The sequence below is a fragment of the Miniopterus schreibersii genome (genome assembly GCF_964146895.1).
Source record: "Miniopterus schreibersii genome assembly, chromosome: 12".
NCBI lineage: Eukaryota > Metazoa > Chordata > Mammalia > Chiroptera > Miniopteridae > Miniopterus > Miniopterus schreibersii.
The window spans coordinates 12,645,685-12,668,480 of NC_138112.1; the positions used below are offsets into that span (position 1 = coordinate 12,645,685).

Genomic DNA, 22,796 nt, shown 5'->3' on the forward strand with positions numbered 1-22,796 from the left:
AATGACTGATGTGCTTTGAAAACTGGCCATTTTATACAATAAGAAGCTGAAATAAGGAGGTTGATGTACTTTATTGACTTGGATTATATTCTTGGACAATATCATAGGTAGATAATTTATAACAACTATGCCTCAAGTTTGACTGATATAAAAATGGTGTATGTGTGTGTGTGTGAGTTTGCATGTGTAGCAGGGGAGATCACAAACAAGCTACATACCTTAATTTTCATGGTATCAACTTATTTCCTAAACAACTGAGACAGTCTGACCTGCTGCTTATGTTCTTGGGAATCATGAACTGTTACTGAATGGGCAGCTTTTCTTGATCTGTACAACTCTCTCTTAATGCCACTTTCCAAGTCAAAAGTTAAAATGATTTTTTTCCCCAATGACTGTCAGAGAAAGTCCATAGTTAGGCCTTTCCTTTTGCAATCTGGTCTTTATTTTCTTATTGTATTTCTCACTATTCCTCAATACGCATTCTCTGATTCAGGTTGGATGGCATACCCAGTATTTCCAAACACAACATACTCTCTTCCTTCTTCAAGCCCAATTCGTTCATTTCCATCCATTTAAATTTTATTCATTCTTCAAAGACCAATTAAAGTCCCATTTTCATAAGGAGATATCTAAAGTTCATCTTTTTTCTTAAAATATTATAATATTTATTTTCCAGATCACATCCGATCTGGTACAATTTATGGCAATTTAATTTCTGATCTTTATAATGTCCACTGTGCTTGGTTTAATACCAACCTTTCAGTCACTCAAATATGTGTTGAGATGAATGAATATGGATGAATTAACTTAGCTTTGATGAGTATGTGTAGCTGGATTATTGCAAATCTGTTCTTACTGCCTAAGAAAATAACCCAAACGATATTTCCTATAAATAATGGCTAGACTTTTCTTTCCCTCCCCAAGGGATAGCCTTTCTTAGAGACAGCCTTCTGAAATAGAACCATGAAATGAGATTTTGCAGTGCTAAGAGCTCTACCTGTGATTAACTAGGTGCCATTGGGCCATGGACAGGTTCCTCAATCTTTGGATGCCTTTATTTCTCTATCAACAAAATGCAATAAAGTACCTTCTTTTCCCTGCTTGAGAGTAGAAAGGGTAGGACTAATGAGCCCTACCCCTGCCTTTCTTATTTTCAGAGAATAGTCACCAACGTTTCAAGGTCAGTTTAGGAAAATCACATCAGATAACTTTTTAAAATATTGCATGAGGTCATACTGTTCTGCTAAGCTATCAGCATTTACTGCGCCTTGGTAAAAAGATTCTATGCATAAGAAACATCAAAAGCAAATATTTTGTGTCTTTCCAAATTATTTTGTTTCTCATTATATATTCAAAGCTTAGTTGGTAGATAATTAATGAGTTGAAACATTAGACACTTGTAAGCTACAGAACAACCAATGCACTGCACATAAATCACACTTAAGGTAACATTCTGTACACAAATTTGTTGTAACAGAGAATGACAGTAAGATGCATAATTTTTATTTTACACTTGTAAGCTCTTATTGTCTATTTGCTTATTTAGAGTCTGTAATCAAGATAAAAGACAAGCTTTTCTGAGAACCTGGGGAGGGCTGAGCAGCCAGAGTTGCAGTTCTCAAATGATGCACTGACGGGGCCCTGGGTGCTAGAGTGACTGACTGCACAGGGGTGTAGAGGGATAGTTAAAAAAAATTAAGGGAAACTCAGCCATACTGAGCATCTGTTGAAAGCTGAGCAAACTCTTAGCTTGGTGTAGTTTATAATTTTAACATTGGATTGCGCTACATTTTCAATTACTTCAGACATTTGTGAAGGTGGGTTTTGGGAAGTTATTACAATAAAAAGCAAAAACTATGGGAAAACCAATATGGAACAGAAAATGAGGGTGGCAATGTCTAATGTCACCCCAAGGTCTGAGAAGCTGTGCAGAGCCCAACTTAATTAATTAGTTAAATTAATTTAATTAAATAATTTCAATTATGTAAGTAAAATACAATATTTTTCCCACTCTACATGTATATTAAAGGGCTACTAAGTTATTAAGATGTAAACAAATGCTTATTAAATTGTGTGGGTGCAGCTACCTTATAAATTGAATTGTTAGGTATTTCTTTTGGTTAAGGGTGCTGTTAAAAAATTACTTAGAAAACCAAGAAAATTTGGGAATTTTCTTCTCTGAGATAAAAATGCAAAGACCTCATTGGACCAAGCAGACATATATCCAGTTTATGTCTGCATAAGTTGGAGGGAAACAGTCACTTGTGGGGCCTTGGTGTAGAGGACATGGGCTTTGGAATGACTGTCCACATGGTTATATGCTGCTTATGGGAAACAAGGGTTCCCCTACTTATGTGGCCCTAGTTAGATGGAACATTTTATGTTAGTTCACTGTGGTGGTACAGACGCCTGTCCATTTTTGTGCACCAAAGAGGAATTATTGGTCATTTTGCTCATTATAAGGAGAATTGAGAGAAATGAGTAAACATATTTTATTATTTAAAAAATATTTTTGTTAATCCTCACTGGAGGATATTCTTTCCATTGATTTTAGAGAGAGTGAAAGGGAGGGAGGGAGAGAGAGAAAGAGGGAGACACATCAATTGGTTGTATCCCTAATTCGTCCTCACCGGGGCCAGGGAACAAACCTGCAACCCAAGTACATACCCTTGACCAGGAATTGAACCCTTCACTGTGTGGGCCCACACTCTAACCACTGAACCACACTGGCCAGGGCACATATGTTTTATTTTATTTTTTAAATATACCTTTATTGATTTCAGAGAGGGGAAGGGAGAGGGGGAGAGAGAGAAACATCAGGGAGAGAGTCACTGATCGGCTGCCTCCTGCACGCCCCCTGCTGGGGATCGAGCCCGCAACCCGGGCATGTGCCCTGACCCGGAATTGTACCGAGATCTCCTGGATTCTAGATCGATGCACAACCGCTGAGCCACCCCCCAGCTGGGCCATATATTTACTTTAAAAGTTTCCCATCTTTTGGTGGAGAAATGTTTCAGAATTATTTTAACACGAATTTGTTTTATTTAGGCTTGAACTAATCTACTTGTTGCTGAAGTCACTCATTTCAATATCCATTTTGAAAGATTTTTCAGAAATGATTACAGCATGAGTATAAATTGTAATTTGTTTTTTAATTTCTTAAACAGAAATTTTTTCCTGTTAATTATTTTAAGGGATCTGAGTACATTGCCATCTAATCATTATTAGTAACATTTTATTAATGTTTATTTTATATCTAGTGATAAGGGCACAATATTTCATTCTTAATGTTAATAGCTTTAAGAATTCTAGTATTAATGTTAAAATTGGATTTTAAAAGAGATTCATTATTTTAAAATAATAATTAAATAACAGATTGCATATTCATGACAAATTGAAAATATTTAAGTAAATGTCTATTAACATCAACAAGGTTATATCAAGACACTTATTGATAATTCATATTCATTATTGTTAGCTGTCAAACTTAGTAAGTTGCAGACAGGGAGATATAATTCCTTTCTATAATATAATAAAGCAGACAGAAGAATTAGGTTATGGATAGACAGGGAGATGCTGAACATCTTACCAAATACAATTGAGTTGAAATTTTTCTCGTTTATCCATTTAATTCTGTGGGCCATGTTCATGGCAGCTTCATATAAGGAGGAGATTTTAGGCAGTTAGAGAAGGGATTTGCAGGGGAATTGTATTCTCAGAAAGGGCAGGGAGGAAAGGAGAAGCTGACCTTGTGATGTGCGAGGGGAAATTTTTCTAGACATAAGATATAACTGAGAGAAAATAGAAAACTCCACAAATAGAAAATATATATAAATATTGGGGACTGGTGATACCCTGGAGATTTTACCCAACCCTTTTAATTTAGAGGTGGGGGATCCATGTCCCAGAGAGGTGAAGCAACTTGCTTTTCATCACGTGGCCAGTTATCAGCAGAGCATCTACTGCAAAGTAGAGCTCCTGCACAGACCAGTGCTTTTCCGTGGCATTGTGCTCCAGGGAATAATTCCAACATGCTAATTGTGTATGTAATATTTATTTGTAATGCAATAAACCACTCACATGTGACTTTAATTAATCAGCTTGTTTTTCTCTGTGTTTTTAGGACATTTGAGGACAATTACAAGAGGCAGGCAGGAAGCGTGTTTCAGTGGAAATAACACGGGCTGAGGCGTCAGGCCTGGGATTCTCACTAATATTTATCGGCTCCGTGACCTTGGGAAAGATGTTTAAAATCTCTGTGCAAGACTTTTCGTATTTATAAAATTGAAAAAATACATCTATTGGGGCATTGTAAAGATTAAATGAAACAAGTAAACAGACCCTTGTCCATACTAGATTCTCAATGAATGTTACTTTAAATAAATCTGGAAGGCAAAAGTTTAGAAATAATTTCGAAAGCAAAGGGTTTGGGAGGAAAGAAGTATTTAGGAAAATGATTAAAGGCTACGCAGTGGACCACATGACAAAACATTGCTATTATTAGACACATAAAGACAATAGTGTGTTCTACAAAAACACATAGAGGAAGGCACAGTAACCTTCCTATGTAATCTGAACTGAATACCTGAGAAAGAACCCCAGCTTCAAAAAAGTGTGTAGAGAAGGAAAGATTCTGGGAATGGTAGGTGGCATTGGCTTACAGGGTCTCTCCTCAGAGGAGGGTGGATTTGTGCAGTGCACGGTTATAAAGCCACTGAGAGCCACTGAAAGCAAGGAAAGGAAGAGAGCATTGTCTGCCAAAGGCACCAAAAGACCCTGATTACTTTCCCTCTTTCTTGCTCTCTTGGGTATGGTGGTGTCAAAACAAGGCGGTCATCTGCTAATTCATAAGCATCTTTCTCGAACAAAGTCTGGTAAATGTTTCATTGACTTTGTTTTTCTCCGTTGCCTCCTTGCCCAGCTCTTGTTTTGATGAACAAGTCCCCTACCCCCTCAGGATGGCTTTGTGATGAAATATAACCGTCAAATGATGACCTGCATTATCTTCCACGTGTCCCTTTGTATCTAAACGAAGCAGTTGGTTCTCCTCATCTGGATATTTTCCTTAATATTTTTTTTTACTTACAAAATTATGCAAGAATATAAAGCGCCCTATTTATTCACAGCCTTTCACTGAGAAAGTATGCCTCCCCTCTTTTAAATAGAGTGTGAGAAAGTGGGGGTGTAGAAAGATCTCATTCAGGGAACAGGGGCATAGGAGCAACCTGCAGGTGAGGGGCAGGTGTACATGTGCCCTTCTCTGGGTTAGGGACCCAGAGAAACTTGCCCTGGTGGACAGTTCCCCAGCTGCTACATTTCCTTAGGGAGCTTGCTTTAATTTCACATGTACAGTCCCTGTGAGCTGCCAGCTTTACGTGAAGACTGACTGCAGGAGCTTTCCTCAGTCTCAGGACATCAGGCAAGGGCCCCGCTCCCTGGGACGCTTATGCAGATGCTGCAGGTTTTCTTGCTGGACACTTAGGTGGGTGAAAACAAACTAGGAACGAGTTTGGAGCTCGGAGCTGTAAAGAATTCGGGGAGTGAGGGCTGACTGTAGTTTTTACTTGGATTTGACAGAGTTGAATTTTCCTCGACTACTTGTCTGGGAAGAATGAAAAGCTAACTAAATGAGGCAAAGTAAGTGACAGGAATTTATAAATAGCAATGCTGTAGATGAAGGTAAGGCATACACAGCAATACTTGTTTTACGTTTAAAGGGGAAGGAGTCACCATTTTTGTCTTAAGGAGTCCTTCCCAATGCCTGATCAATCTGAACTGAGTCCTCACCGACTTCACACACAACCCAAGTACATGCCTGCACTTCCCTTTCCCACAGGAGGCTGGGCTTGAAGGAATTTACTGAAGCACACTACACACAGCAGGACTGGAGTTGTGAGCATGCATAGGCCAGCTTCTCACATCTGAGCAGAAACTCTTCATTTGTCTAAAGTGTTTGGATTCCTTTTACTAGATCTAAGGCTTAAAAACATCTTTTAAAGGGGAGAATAGGTAATACCTATTTTTTTTTCCTATAAAAATGTTAATTCAAGCATAGAACACAGCACTCTTCATAGCGAGAGCCTTTGAACCCAGCTCCTGAACAGAAATACAAAGGAAATCCTTGAAAGTAATGCAGAAGATGGACTGTCTACACCAAGGCCTCCATTTGTTTATAGTTTAAAAATCAGTGGGAAAATCATGATCAAAGGCAGGCTAATTCATACAGAAACTCTAGGACCACTTCACTTGGCTAGATTTTATAAAGAGTCTTTGATTCAAATGGTTCACACAAAGCAAAAATATCCAGTAGGTTCAGAGTTCTTTCTGGCAATAAACGTCCAGTGTAAACAGGAAGACTCTTGGGGCCTCTTGTAAATTTTAGAAACAAATTGTACTCATTACTCAGCATTCAGTCATTTTAACTTTGAGATAAGAGTTGGAATGATTAGTAAAAATTGGGGCTTTAAGTTTAATGCAAAGGTTATTTACCATAACCACAACAGAACTCGTGTGTGCGCGACCATGTGCTTGTGTTTGTGTGTGCATCAGCAGCTTTATTAAAAGAATGGGAAGATCCTAATGCTATTTAGTATCCTTAATAGAAGCCGTAAAATTGTATGACTACAAAGAAATTGACAATTACGCCATCATTACTAAGCACAAGAACTAAGAACACCAGCTTACTATGCTGTGATCAATACTGCACAGCAAGAATGTTAGACAGTTTCCCCAAAGTTGGAATAATGTGCTTTTCAAAGGAACCATCCATTGTATTTCAGAAAAAAAGGCCAGTGAAACTTTTTAGCAGAATTGATGACTAGTCTTTATGATAAAAGGTATAATTGTGTCTAATTTCCAGTGGAAACAAATGCATATAGAATTAAGTGATGTAATGGGGAAATCGACAATAGATAACCAGACCAACCAAAATAATAATAATAATAAAACAATTTTAAGAGAGAGTCCTGATATTTCCTCTGTTAACAAGAGAAACTATGCAGTTAGCAACTTATTCAGCAAGCTGAGAAAGCACACACACACACATCTTCATCATGTGAGTGATAGTACACATTTTTAATGTCTTTTTAAAAGAGATTTTTTTCCAGTCCTCACCTGAGGATATGTTTATTGATTTTAGAGAGGAAGGGAGAGGGAGATACATGGATTGGTTGCCTCCCATAGGCTCCTGGACCAGGGATGAACCTGCAGCCTAGGTGTGTGCCCTGACTGGGAACTGAACAACCTTTTAGTGTAGGGGACAGCGCTCCAACCAACTGAGCCACACCGCCCTGGGCCACATTTTTAATATCTTTAACGCCTATTTAGAATCTGAGAATCAGGCATGTCTTTGGATCCATTTGAGTGGATTTTTTCCAGACTATAAAAAGAAATTCCCAACAACATTTATATTTATTTGGGCCCTCATAAACAATTGGGAAGATTTATAGTTAAAAGCAAATTAGAGTTGAGGTAAGAGCACAGGTTTGTGGGGTTGTTTTTTGTTGTGTGTGTGTGTGTTTGTTTGTTTCCCTCCGTAAATAAACACAATCCACAAACCCATCTGCCTTCACCTTGGAAGGACCAGCCCTTAAAACAAAACAAACCGCTTTGGCCTCAGGGTCACCAGGGAGCCAGAGCCCCTGAACTTTTCTTTCGGGGGAGGGGAAGGTGGGAGGGGAGCGCAGCCTGGGGCCTCTCTTCAGGGCCCTCACCCGCCCCTTCCCCGAGTCAGAGCCAGCCTGGGCTTTGCTGGGGCTACAGCGGGCGCGGCGAGGGGCGCGGCGGCTGCGGGCTGGCCACGGGCCCGGCTCGCCACCAGGCAGCTCCCCGCAAACTCCCCGCGGGGGCTGCGGCGGTCTGTCCTGGGGTCGGGAAGCTTCCCTCCCACTCCCGTAGCTTTCCGGGCGGCGGCTGCAAACACAGCGTATATTTGGCGCTAGGAACCTGGAGAACGAGGGGCCTGGGATCACTCCCCGGCTTCCCCCCGCAACCGGGTCCGAGGCAGCCGAGTCTGCAGAGCCGGCCGCCCCCGTGCGCGACGCCGCGGCCGCAGGTGCGAGCGGAGCTGTCCAGCACCCGAGCGGAGCCGGCGCCCGCCCGCGCGCACAGCTGGGCGGCCGCCCGGCCACCGCGCTCTCCGGGCCACTGCGCTCTCCCCGCCACGGCGCTCTCCGGGCCACTGCGCTCTCCCCGCCACGGCGCTCTCCCGGCCACGGCGCTCTCCCGGCCACGGCGCTCTCCCGGCCACGGCGCTCTCCGGGCCACGGCGCTCTCCGGGCCACGGCGCCCTCCGGGCCACGGCGCCCTCCCGGCCACGGCGCCCTCCCGGCCACTGCGCTCTCCCTCAGGGCCGTCCTCGTTCCGTGCCCCTGGCGCTGCGCTCGCCCCGAGCCCACGCGGCCGCTCGAGGCGGAGGACACTCGTCCCCACGAGCCGCTTCAGCAGGAGAGGTGCCAACACGCTGCCCCTTCCCTCCTCCTGGAAGCGTCTCTGGAAAGGGTGGCCGGGACCGGTCGGCCTTTCCCCGGAGCCTCAGAACTTCCTAAATAAAGTCGGAGGAGGGCGGGTAAAGGACAAGCATGGACCCTAGCCCCCCCTCCCCACTCCCCCCCTTCGCGCTCTCAGGCTTTCCCAGGAGGATCCCCTCCTTTCAGCGCCCGCCGGGGCCGCTCTTTGGCGGGCGAGGGGCAGGGCGTCTGGGGTTCGGGCCCTTCGGTCCGATCCGAGCTCTGCCGCGCTCCTCGGAGGGGGCGCGGGGGGTGGGCGCGCGGAGGGCGGCAACCAAGTGTCCTCGTTGCTCCTGAAACGCGGCGACAGGCGAGGCAGAGACTCCCAATGAGTAGGACGCGGACACGTGATCCAGGCGGAGGGAGAGCTGGGGGGGGGGTGGATAAAGGGAGGCGGAGGGAGGCGCGCGGCGAGGCGAGAGGCGGGAGCGGAGCGGGAAGGGGGGCGAGACGCGCGCGGGCGGCGAGCCGGCGCCTCCCGACCGCACGGGCCGCAGCCCTCCCGCCGCGCGGCCGCACACTCGAGGCCTCCCGCGGGCGGAGCGCGGCGCACGGCCCTGCGCCGGGGCGGGCGCTGAGGCGGCGCCGCGCGAGCAGCGGCGGAGGCGGCGGCGGCCCCCAGCCCAGCCCGGCGCCGCTGCCGAGCGCGGGCCCGCGGTGCGGCGGCGCCCAAGTTCCCGCCATGAGCAGCGGGCTGCGGGGGCTCCGCGGCTCCGGAGACTCCCTCCCGGCTGAGCGCGGTCGCCGCGCCCCGCGGCCCCGACGCGCCTGAAGCCGCGGGTCCGGCTCCCGCGCCCGCCGCCGCCCGCGTCCCGGCCGCCGCCGCCTCGGCCGCCGCCGCGCCGCCGGCAGCATGTCTCGAAGGAAGATTTCGTCCGAGTCCTTCAGCTCCCTGGGCTCCGACTACCTGGAGACCAGCCCCGAGGACGAGGCGGAGTGCCCCATGTCCCGGCTCTGCTGGAACGGCAGCCGCAGCCCGCCCGGGCAGCCCGAGCCCCGCGCCGCCGCCGCCGCCCCGGCCGCCGCCGCCGCCGCCGCCGCCGCCTCCGCCGGGGCCAGGAGGGCGCAGCGCCGCCGGCGGGTCAACCTGGACTCGCTGGGCGAGAGCATCAGCCGGCTGACGGCACCCTCGGTGAGCGGGGCGCGGAGGGCCGGCGCGTCGGGGGAGCGCGGGTCGGGAAAGTTGGCGCCGGGAGAGGGGCGCGCAGCCCGCCGCTGGGGGGCGGCCCGGCCTCCGCCGCCCGGCCTCGGGCCCCCGCCGCGCGCCCCGGGGACGGCGGTGTGGGGCCCGCTCCGAGTAAGACTTCGCGGCCCCGGGGTGTCCTGACCCGGGGCCGCCCTGCCCGCCCCGCTTTCACCCCGCGTCGCCCGGCCGCCCCGCGCTCCTGCTCGCCCACCTGTTTTCTCGCCCCAAACTTCCCGGGCACCGCGTGTGACAGTTCCCGCGTCCCTGCCTTTCACCTCTGTTCCCCCCAGGGGCCCCTATCCCGTCCAGGAAACTTCCTCTCTCTCCTTCCCCCGCCCCCCACTCTTGGTCTTAGCGCGACCTCCTGTGACATCTCTGAACTCCACAGGCGACCTGCCTTCTGTGCTGCGTCCCTCTTCTGCTGTCAGATACTTGTTGAGCTGCCTTCTGATGAAACAAACGAACAACAGAAACAAAGTCCCCTGATCTCTTCTCTCCCCATCCCGCAGCGTTTTGGCTTATCCGCTGGGCACGATCGGCCCAACCTTTTTTGGGCAACCCTGGTGTCTGGTTTTCTTAACCTCTCTGGTCTTTGTTGCCCGCGTGCCTCAAGCTTCCACCCTGTTTCCCCTGAATTCTTCAGTGCTCTCTCGCTCCCCTTTGCCGAGCCTTCCTTACAGTAAGACCTTCATAAATATCTGTTGAGTGAGCACATGCCTTCCCAGCGCTCCAGGCTGGTGCTCGGTCCAGCATGAGGTATCAGCAGTTCCAGGTGTGAGCCAGGCCCCCCTGGCTCCAGGCATCCTTCCAGAGCACTCTGCTCAGCCCTGCTCAGGCATCTCAGCACCCTTGGGTGGGCCGTTTGCAGGAATGCCAGGCCTGTGCTGTAGTCTTTCCCTGGCTGTATGACCTCTGTTTCTAACCAGTCCACACCACTGCAGACAGAATCGGAAGGAGATGCGGTGTCAAACCCCCCACCCACCTTTTATTCCCACCCTGACCTTGGATACAAGGACTTCACCTCTTGACAGCACTTTTACATACTCACTCTTGGGACTTCTACTTCTTTGAAGTTTCCAGAATGAATCTGAACTTTGATCTTGTTTGGCTTCTCTTGAGTCTCCTTTTGAAAGGATTCTTGCAATGGATGGTCGGAGGGACCTGAGAAGGAGTGGGATCCTGAGGGACTGGTACTGATGCCGGTCCTGCAAATATCCTGGTGGCCCTCGCGTTAATGGGGCATGGCCTTTTCTTTTAACGATAATGCTACTCTTCGGTCATTTTCCTTTCCTTGTATATTTTCCCTTCGGTTTACCTTTGTGCCACTTTTTGCATTGATAACGTAGGAAACAAAACTCAGAATGGGTTGGCCACTGTTTGCTCCTCTTTACTGTAAATATTTCCCAGGAAGCGTAATTTTAGGAACTATTTGATGTTGCAAGTTGGTGAGCATAAGTCTTTAATAAAGGAGTCCAGTAATCCTGTGCTTCTGTAGTTTTGTGTCAGTGTCTGAAGCAACGTTTATGCAATATACTAATTCTTTAGTGCAACAGATTCATATCTGAATAAAGTTATTTCACTGAGGATAATGATTAGTTTGGGGCAATTATCTGGTATAACCCTGGAATTTTCCTTTTGCCTAGGAATCAGACTTTACAAATTTCTGAAAACGTAACGGCAGTGCCTCTGGTAATGCTAATTTAACCTAACACTGTCCTCAGCAACTTCTGTGAGGAATAGATAAAATAAACAGAACCCAGGCACTTACTACCAGAACAAGAGAGAGGAAATACTCTCTGATTGTTACTTTTATAAGTCAAATTTGAGTGACTCTGGCATTTTGCTGGATAAGAGGAATGTACCCAGGTAATGGTTTTTAGGGTAAGAAATTTGAAAGTCATTATGGTCATCATCTAATAAATGCAACAGCTCTATGTACTTTCCATGCTGTAAGTCTTTTCCATTCTGAAAAAGATCCGTCAGCTGGAATGCTGAGAACATACTGGTGAACATAGTGTGAACATTTTCAGCATCATAGTGCATGTATAAATCAATCTCAGTGGCTAACCACACCACCAATAGACTTAAGAACATGTAGAAAACAGAGGTTATATTTCAAAGCAGAGACTTGTTTCTGTGTCCCCCCCCCCCCACCCTCCAGTTTCCTTTTATTTGGTAAACTAGAACATTGCTTCAAAAAGCTCTAGAAGATTCATTCTCCTACATTGTCAGGATTCCAAACTTCTCTGAAAACACTTGCAGGGACTTATTATGTCCTGTCTTTTATTAGAGCCGAGTGACTTAAAAACAACAAAAAACCCTCTGAGAATAGCCATTACCAGGGCATTCTTAGATGGGATTTTCTGGTGGTTTTGATTGTTGTGAGCTTTCCTGCATTCGTCACAATAGGCTTCAGGAGGAACTCTGTTTGCTATGGAAGCTCTCTTCTTCTTGGTGGCCTCATCGTGGAATGTTGTCTCAATTGCTGGAGATTTATTCTTCATTTATAATAATTTGCAAGTAGGGGAATGGAAATGAATTTAATAAGTACTAGGATATTACCAAGTAGTTAAACTAGTTATTTGATCAACAGGATATTCAAACTCTGGGTTTTGATATTTTAAAAGTGTTTTTATATACATTGATGTTGGATATAAAGATTATAGCATATTATAGCATTTTAATAATAAAAGTAAATTGAATTGATGAAATTGAAAAAAATTCCAGAATTCAGGAGACCTGGTTCTCATTCCTTGTGCCTTGGACAACTAAACATTTCTATATCTCTGTTCATATTATTTTAATTCTCTAGGACCCTTCTCATTTGTAAGGCATTATACTTAGGGTCCCTACTTATTCTGGGAGTCTATGGAGACATATAATGTATTACCAAGCTTTTGATACACTGCCATAATGGCATATGAATGAAAAATAAGCACATATGACTTTTAAAACTTGAAAGGAAGTAGATTACTTTCTTAAGTAAGGGCATCAAAGTCATATTTATTCATATTTATTCCACTCAACTATTAAAAGAATTGGAAGACTTTCTGTGTGGCAAGTATTGTGCGAAGCACTGGAATACAATAGCCAGAAAAAAAAAATTCCCAGTCTTTGACCTCATGTGACTTCTTTAATTACAATCTTTATTTGAGTGAAACTGTATGAGGGAAATCCCAAGATCTCCATTTGTCATGTGAATGTGTAGGATAAGTTTTACTTGTCATCTACTTTGGGTAGTTTTGTTTACTGTGAATCTGTGGAGTGCAGCCGAAATAATACAAACAACCCCAAAGTCCTGGCTGAAGGTGCATAAATCACTTATTATGTTATTTACTTAAAATAATTTACTTGGGAACACATATGGAGAAACAGCTGGGGGTTATACATCAAGGGTGAGTTTAGTAACCCATTTATTTCTATTTTATTCTTATAAATGAGAGTTGCTTAGAACCCTGTCACTCTGACATCGGCTTGAGGTTTGTTAGAGTCAGCCTGTCACTGAAGATGTTCCAGGAGGTTCTCAAGGACCAGGCTTCCCTAGTCTTCTTGTCAGAGGACAGCTCGCTGTTACAACATTGCAGGTGGCTTTGAAGACTTCAGAAGCTACGGAGAGCAGGATGGCAGGAAGAAAAGTGACAGAACTGTGGAAGGGTGACAAGTAAGGGGAGGAAAGCTACTGACCTGGAAAAGAGCCCAAGAAAATGAGAGAACAGTGAGGAAAGAAAAATATGAAGGGAAGTCTGGATTCAAGTACAAAAAAGCAAAAATGGTTTCATTATTTTGTGAAAGGTACTATATTGATACAAGCTTATGAAAAAGTGAAAGGGCGTAAAAAAATACACATTTAGTCCCCCCTGATATGAAATACAGTGAGCTCTCTGACATGTGTAAACTATTTTTTGAAAAAACTTGGGCATGTGAGTGTAACTAGCATGTAAATAATAAAAAATATATAAAATATATTTGTGGGTGGGATAGTTGATAAATTTCTGTATCTTAATTGCAGTTTTTACAATATGGGCTCAACTTAGCTAACAAAGTTCTGAGTAACAGATTGATTACAATTAAGAAATTAGAGAAAATGTATTCATTCCAACTGGAAAATTAAAGAAAATGTAGTCCAGTAGTTTAATGTTTTCACATTTGTAAAAAGTAGACACTATAATCTGAAATAAGAATTTAATGGCCATTTATTGCTTTTCTCTACCTCATCCCTAATCATGGAAAAATAAAGTGGCAGAGTTGAAAGAGCAACGGCTCAGAGTTTGAGTCGTGGTTTGAATAACTCCCTGCTGAACCCCTTCCTAAATGTGAGACCCTGGGAAAACCAACTCTTATCTTCTTAGAGCCTCAGTTTCCTATTTCGTGAAATAGGAATAATAACAATCCTGTGGATTTGGTTTGAGAGAGGAGCAATGTTCTTTTAAAACTCCTCGAACTCAATACATGATAGTTTTGGGCTGAGATCCATTCATTTCAACCAAATTTGAATGCCTCCAAATGATCTAACTTTTTTCCTCTCAATAATTTACTTGCTAGTAACCTTATGAAAGAGTTCATAGGTTAACTGATGCCATGTACCTAAGAAAGAAAATAAGTGATAAGGAGTTTATTTTGTTGGCATTGCCCAGCTAATCCATTTAAAAAATTAAAACTGGAGTCCCTTTTTGGCTGCCTGGCTATGACTCGTGTGTGTACACAAGCCTATGTAATCACTGCGGATTCAGACATTTCTATCCCACTGCAGAGGGCTATGTAACAAAATGAAAACCACTTTTATAAATTTTATAAGACAACAAGGACATATATATTTGGTAGAATGTAGGTATTTCACAACAGATTACTTTTAAATTAGAAAAAAATTAGATAGGTGAAAGAGAAATGGCTTATTTCATTTGCCTGAGTATTTCAAGTGTTCTCCATTCATTGCATGCAAACTAATTTGTACATGTGTTCAAAGGTTTAGATGGTGAGATGCAGCAGCTACCCAGCTAATGGCATTTATGTTTTGTGTACAGCCCTCTATTCTTGTTTGGCTACCAGCTCAATTGTTAGATCTTCAATTTGAAGCTAAATTTTGACAATGGGAAATAATATCCATGATTATCAGTTAGTAGGTAGAGGTGATGAGTGATTACATATTTCTTTTTAGTGCATAATCTGTCTACCTTGAAGGACTCTGAGCCGTGTGGGAAGCGTGCTTGAGTGCTATTATGTCTTTTCCCCTCTGTATCTTCATTACTCTTTTCATTCACCTTTGTTTTGTCTTGTTGCTTCTATCTTATGGAGCTTATGGTAAATTAAAAAAAGAACACATATTTTATTGACTATAATGGTAAAATAAATGCATTATTTCCAGATGTATGTCTTGTTCACCATAAGTTAGCGAGAAGGTAGAATGGTGCCTTTTGGAACTTCACACACATCTAGAAAAAAATACATACGAAGCGGCATAAGCAGGGAGGATATTTGGTATTTGCTGTCTGGTGACTAGGTTTTCTTTCTAGGCCCTTGTTTGATACATGAGCCAGTATTGTAGCTCAAACTTTAAAGTTCTTTTTTTCGTTTTTTTTAATCCTCACAAAAGGATATTTTTTCCATTGCTTTTCAGAGAGAGAAAGAGAGGGAGAGAGAAACACTGATGTGAGAGAGACAAATCGACTGGTTGTCTACCACACGTATCCTAACCAGGGCTGGGGATCAAACCACAACTGAGATAGGTGCCCTTGACCAAAATTGAACCCGACACCCTTCAGTTCATGGGCTGACTCTCTAACCACTGAGCCAAACCAGCTAGTGCAAAGTTCCTATTTTTAAATCCTGACTCTAACCTCAACACACTCATGTTTATGTCATATTTAGCACAGTTCCTAATGGCTGTTCAATAACATGCTCAGAATAGACGAATGGATGTTTTTGTTTAATCATCTAATTACATTATTTCTTTGATGTCTGATGTTTTTTGTGCTCTATTTGGTTCTGTCAAGCAACATATTTAGATGTTATATCCACTCTGTGAGAGATGCATTCAAGCATGCAAACCTGTTTGAATTTTCTTACACCTGCTGTTTAAAGCAAAACTTCAGCATGAAGCTGTGCTACAGGAGAGCAGGTGGGGCAGGTCCTGTTCCTGGATAGGTGGCCCGTTTATATTTTAAGAAGTTAGGTGCATGGAATGACTCTCCTCCAATCTCCTCCAGTCTCCTTATATTTTCTGCACAATCTTCTCTCAGATGAGAGAGAAATGTTTGTCAGCAAGTGGGCTACTGTTGCCGAAAATGCGCCTCCGGGAGGTGGAATGACATAGTCTTGCTCCTCAAATATCACTTCAGGACAGAAGCTGAAGATTTAGAATTACATGCTGGAAGCTCAGAGCACCTCATAAAGTTGAAAATTCCAGCCTGGAGTGAGTTAGGAAGTAGGGGAGCTGGAAATATCTCTGAAGGCTGGAGATTGCGGGGCTGTTGTGGGGAGTTGAGAAAGAGTGAACATTCTTACAAAAAGAAAAGTGATAAAATCACTTCCTAATGCAGGCTTGACTTATTAAACAGTTCTTTATTTAGGCTAGTGGTTATCAAACCACTAGCCTAAAATGGTTAGAATGTAGACTCTTAGGCCTCCCCCTCAGCGGGTCTGCTTTGATAGCTCTGGGGAGAGATCTGGACTTTATATTTTAAACAAAACTCCAGGTGATTGCTAGGCACACCAAAGTTGTGCCTCAGGGTGACTGGATTCCTCACCTTCGGGATCACTGATCTAGACTCAGTGAGCTCTGCAGACTGATGTTTTGGAAAGAATGATCTTGGATGCGGTTCCTTAGAGGTGAATATATACAGGTGAATTTTTGCATTAATTTTTGCAGAATAAAGGTGGTAACTTTAAGCCACATCCTACGGTTATATCCTTTGTGTTCCAAATAATCTTCTTGGTTGTGTGATAGAGGAGTTTGAGGTGTCATGATTTGTAGTTGTAATTATTTGTGGATTCTGTGGCCATTTTTCCTGAGGATGCTTTGTTAGTTCCCATAAGTTTATGTTCAGTGTCTCATGTCATTGCTAAGCCTGCTATGGCCCCTTTCAAATAAACGAACAATTCAGGAATGTGGAGGAAGGGAGAGAAGGGAGAAGGGTTGTTGCGAGGGTCAGTGTGATGGGACCATCAGCTTTTGTGTTTTTCAGAGTGAGATTGACACAACATTTCTTTTTCTTTTTTTTTGAAAGGAGTAAGACCTTTTTTTTTTTTTAAATATCTTTATTGATTTCAGAAAGAGGAAGGGAGAGGGGGAGAGAGAGAGAAAATCAATGATGAGAGAGTCATTGATCGGCTGCCTCCTGCACACCCCCTACTGGGGATTGAGCCTGAAACCCGGGCATGTGCCCTGACCAGGAATCGAACCGTGATCTCCAGGTTCATGGGTTGATGCTCAACCACTTAGCCACACCAGCTGGGTGACACGACATTTCTTCATTGCTCCATCTACTGGTTCATTTTGGAGCAATGACTTGTTCACATGCCTATGAAAATGTTTTTTTTTAAAGACGAAAGGAGAAAGAAACAGATTTGGATGCCAGGAAACATTTTATTTTTCCTAGAAAGGAAGCAGTAGGAGGTTCAGATGTTAGATGTATAGAACTACCTATCAAACCTTGCTGAAATATCCTACCACTTGTTGATACAGCCTTAGCCAGGTATTCTCTCATTCAGTGGATAAGTTGAACTCTCCAAATAAATGGTGAGTCGACACTTAAAGAATTTGCATTTGCAGAGAACTCTAGAACCAATCTGTCAAGGGGAAGCTGTGTGGAAGACCTGGTGTTACCTTAATTGCAAGCCCTTGAAGTCCGCTTTACTCCATTTCCAATCACTGTGCTCTATTTGTTAATGCCCATTGGAGGAAATAAAAATGTTCAAAAACATGCTTTCATTCCTTGTTGCTTTATGCCTATGCTTCTTTGTGCATGAACCCTTCAACTTAATATTGGGGGAAAATGGTGTTTCTGATTTGTTTTGTGCACAGACCCACACAGACACACACGGAGAGATCCATTCTGTTGTCTGTCACTGCGGCTTCCCCCATAGAATACTAAGATACAGAGATGGAATCTCTACCGTGATGTTTTGTTCATTATTGTTTCCATGTATAAGAAATCTTATGTTATTGTTCTATTAAATTAAAACCTCCTCAAATGAGCACATCCACATATCTACCCTACGGTAATCATTGTTGACAATAATGGTACTGGAGGGCTAGAGTCCTTGGGGAGAGGGATCACATTAGAAATTGTTTGTTTAAGAAATGGGGAGGAAAAGTGACCAGGAACAGGTAGAAGTATTATTGGGTATTTTTGAGGGCCCAGCTGAGGTTGGAGATAATGAATTTGTAGACTAAATGGAGAGGATTGGTATGACTTGGAGAGGCATAGAGTGGTGAAGGTATTCATTGTATATTTAAAGGCCTGTACGTTAATTTGAACTTGAAGTGTTGGGGGAAATCCATTGGACTGGAGGATTATGTCTTGGGAAGTAGTGAGAGTGAATGTCAAATGAGGCGGACTGTAACATTCAAAGGCATTTTTCTAGCCTTCCTATATTTAATATACATCTGGGCCTTACTCTTACATTATTCAGTTAATTCTCTTAGAGTAGCTGATTGATTCCCCAGCCACCCCCCTTCCACCAAACCAGAACCGATAACTGGTAACTAGTCAGTTTTTGAGAAACTCAGTGCTAAGTTCTTGATTAATATTTACATTATGTTTTTAAAATCAGAACTATTCCTTGAAAAATATAAGGGTATTCAGTTATATTATTCAGTGCATTATTTATGGGCCTTAGTTTTTACACAATGAGGTTTCTTTGGCTCAGACTTGATAGTACATTGCTTCCTGAACACAAGAGAGCCTATGGGATTTGATTAATGCGTGCCTACCCCCAAAATTTCCTATTGTGTTGGAGAGCACAGCTGATATTTTCTTTTCCAAAATGGTAAAAAGCAGTTCTGGTGAATCAGACATTCTGACAAAGTAACCTATCGCATGTGCAATATCAATTTGTGAGTAGATGAAATTCAATAAAACACACTTAAGAGTTAAGCACTTTTCATTTTGTTAATCAGTCTTTGAATATCCCAAAGACTCTCCTGTGTGTTTCAGTGACACAGTATCATTATTATAAGTCTTAAATATCACTGTGCTATAGATGTGTGGACATCCTGGTAAGTGGAGTGTTTTAGATAATCAAACGCTTCCTAGCAGGAAATTTCTTCTACATAGAAACACTGAGGAGCTAAATGGTTCTGTGGTTTGGGAGTTAATATGCATACTCGATTACTAATACTCTACCAGGGAGTCTGTTAGGTTAAGGTAGGCAAATTAGGAGTGGATTTTAACAAAAAGCTTCAAAACAACAACAACAAAACTTTTAGAGATCTGTGCATTATTTGGTTAATGTGCTTGTCTTGTTTTCTTGAAAATTGCATTAGCGTTTGTGTGTGTATGTGTATGTGTGTGTGTGCAGGATGGGGGCAGATGCTGCAATTCAATAAATGCATTCTGATTTTTGTTTTAATTTGACTTTGGGGAAATAACTTTTCTGGCTTTGCTTCCCATCTCTGAAGTCATATATAATAATACTAATCTCTCACTCAGCGTAAATATGTAATAAAATGTGAACAGTGAATTGAAGACATTGTGTTTACTATTATTAATTTCTTCATTGTGCTGCTATGCTAATTCCTTGAGGTCCAAGGCATTGGTCACAATTCCTTCTCTCTCTGCACTCTGGGAGAATATCGGGCTTTGGAGTCAGACACTAACTCCTGTGTTATCTTTTGCATTCTTGGATAAGCCTCTCTGAGGCTCAGTTTCTTATCTATAAAATACAGGAAATAATTTAGAGTTATGAAGATTAAAAGTATACTACATAACACAGCATTTGGAATGCAGTAAATGATTAATTAATTTTGATGCCTTTCTCTAACCCCTTCTTATCAGTTATCTTACAGATCTGCATATCGGTTATCGTATCTCCTGATCCTTGGTTATCTCCAGCCACAGTCTCTGGCGAAACTTCCAAATATTTCTTTTTAAGTAATTCTTGTTTAGCACTCTAACGCTTTTTATGGAAAATATTTTCAACATTTTTGGATGTACCACATTTTAGGATTATAAAATCTCCCAAAAATTCCCTCCCAGAAACCTTAAAAACAAATGTGATCATACTGGTTACTTATCTATTCACTCAGTCACTGCTCACATTCATCCGTTCAGACAGCATTTATTTAGCAAATGAAGATTTACTAATCTATTCAGCATTCACTCCATCGTATGCATTAAACACTCATAAGCTGGGTCATTCAAACAGAAATTTGATACGATCCTTTTGGATTTAAAAAGCGTAAAATCACATTTTAAAAATTAGCAAATGATGTGCCCAACGGTTGGTTTCACCCTCCCTCTGCCTCTCCCCCTCATCCTATCTCGACTTTTCCTTATTTGGCATGATGTGGAGGACATGTGGATAAAGGAAGGATCTGTACATAAAAAGACCAGTGAAGCTGTCATGATGATGATGATGATAGGAGGATACCAGCGTTGATTTATCCAGCCCTTACCATGTACCAGGCAAGGCACCCAGTGCTCTACATGGCATTCCATTAAACAGCCACAACAGTAGTGCAGGAATTATGCTTGACCATGGTCTCAAGGTGTCAACAGCCTACCTCTCTGACTTCGCCTCCTGACGCTCTGACCTCCGCTCTGAGTTCTACTGTACACTCCTGGCACATTCCAGGCAAGTGTCATCTTGCCTCAGGACTTTTGTCCCATCTCCCATGTCAGAAATGCCCCCTTGTTCCAGTTTTCCAGTTTTAGTGGCCCTTTGCTCAGTGTCACCTCGTCACACAGTAGCCCTCCCCCACCAATCAATTTCCTCACATCACTGTTAATTCCCATGGTAGCACTGACCGTCAGAAGCTACCTGTTTATTTACTAGTTTACTTATGTATTTCCTGTCTTTCCTCACTGTAATTTAAGCTCTGCAAGAGCAGGACCTTGTCTGGGTTGCTCACAGTGGTCTTCTCAGTGCCTAGACTAGTCCTGGCTTGAGGTAGGTTCTTAATACATCTTTATTGATTGAATGAATTAGTGTCATTTTGAGATAAATCTTAGCGCTTGGAAAGGAAAAGCATAGTTAAAACACACACAAAAAAATGTGTAGGGTGGGAGAAGGAAAAATAACGTATGTTAGGCAAGTACTATGGACCCAGCATTTAGTGTTTCCATAATATGTGTCATTGGATTTTCAGTATAATTTTATGATAGATTCAGAGAAGTTGAATAACTTGCTATGATCACAGCTAATTAGTAATAGAGATAAGGTTAGAATGTTGGTTTGTTTAGCTCCAATCTCTGTATTCCTTCTACTATATTATATATTTCAAACCCCGTGAGTGTGGTGGACATTGTGATGTAATGCCTAGATGCCCCTTTAGGAATGAAGGACTTCTTCACCTAGATGCTAGGAGTGCTATTGGCTGTCCCCCTCAACTGTCCGGCCCTTAGCTGTAGTGCCTGGACTGAAGAGAGCTGCCTTGCCCAAGGTCATGCCCCATCCCGGTCACTGATCAGCATGGGGATGTGAAGGCTTGTCCACAAGCCCTAATTCAGCCAAGTCCGAAGTTAGAACTTCATGTCGTGTCATCTGGGGCCCCCACTGAGACTGCATCACAGTTCAACGTCTCTCTTTCCAATTCTGCTTCCTTCAATACTCTTTCATGGGTATGGATCCCAAGACATTTCCTGATAAGCTTTCTGCATGCTAATCGTCTCAGAGTCTCCTTCTCAGGGAACCCAAGCTGTGGTAGTGATTTTGAGAACTGTCATGACATCAATAAAAGTGTAGAAGGCAGCACTGAGAAGCCTGCATTTGGAAGAAATATAATGATAATCTTGGATTTGGATTTTTGAATTTAGGTGCACGTGGCCAGCTCTGGACTGTGAGCTCTTTGAGGGCTTAGTATTACTAGATCACCAGCCTGGGCACAATGCCCGTCACATTGTAGCAATTACTCAGTAAATGGACTGTTGAAGATTTGGGATTGGAGCTCATGGGTGTAATAACTAAAAGCTTAAAAATTGACAAGCTCTTTGAGTCAAAGAGAAAAAAGTAAGAACAGTAGAGAACTGAGAAGCAATATACACAGAGAACCAGAAGAATGTAGGTGACAGGATGCTTCTTGGTTGGTTGGTTTGTGGGGGTGGGAGGTGGCTGGGGAGCAGCTGGGAGCAAGGGCTGTAGTGGTTGATATTTGGGAAAGAATGATGACCATTTAAGGGTGGTAGTTCGAATCCAGCATGAATGAGGTTGCTGGTGGCCTCAGAAAAGCAATGCCAATTCTGCATCTGAGATAGAAACCTATTTCACAAGGTTTACAGAGGGTATACATGACGAGTGAGCAAAGGATATGTTGGGCATAAATTTCTCATCCAAGACGTTTGGCAATAAAAGTAAAGAGAAATAGTTGGCAGGTCCTCTGAGGCCCCATCCAGGTTTATTAACGAGGCGGAGATTGTTGGAAGGTAACAGAGTAGTCAGCGACGTTGGAGATGGATGAGATGAGTGGGCTTTGGGAAAGGATAGGGTTATCCGGAGGCATTCATTTAGCTCCTTTGCCAAGAGCGAAGATACTGCTCTCTCTACATCCAGGGAGAATGCCTTAAGGCATAATAGGAGTATAGGGCAAAGCAGCTGTCAGATTTTGGGTTTATTTACACCTAATTTATTACAGCCTTGTCTCAGTTTTATCCCTATAACTCAGTGATTGGCCAGTAATTTTGTGTAGCTCATGAATATGAAACTTAAGTTGCCGTGCTGTCCAGGTTTCTCTAAGTCTGTCTTAACCGCAGTAGCTGCGCCAACCGTGGAGGTCAAGTGAGGCCAGAGATTCACTCATTTATCCTCTAAAAATTTTATATTCACATTATAAAATGTGCATATCTCATTTGTGTAGTCCACTATAGGTAGCTTTTAGATTGTCCCATCCGTCTAAAAGCTCCGTATTTTCTCTTATCCTCCTGAAGATAGGACTTTATAAATTGAAT

The 22,796-nt window shown here is 43.2% G+C and overlaps 1 protein-coding gene across 1 annotated transcript in view; it reads left to right on the forward strand.

Moving 5' to 3' along the window:
* Positions 1 to 9,360: 9,360 nt before the first annotated feature.
* The window catches only part of GUCY1A2 (guanylate cyclase 1 soluble subunit alpha 2), a gene marked incomplete at its 5' end in the record, with an annotated part of 250,131 nt that continues 236,695 nt past the window's right edge, over positions 9,361 to 22,796 (forward strand). The window contains one exon of the mRNA XM_081155011.1: positions 9,361 to 9,639. Coding sequence (XP_081011137.1) covers positions 9,361 to 9,639 — 279 coding nt within the window. The remainder of the gene's footprint in view (positions 9,640 to 22,796) is intronic.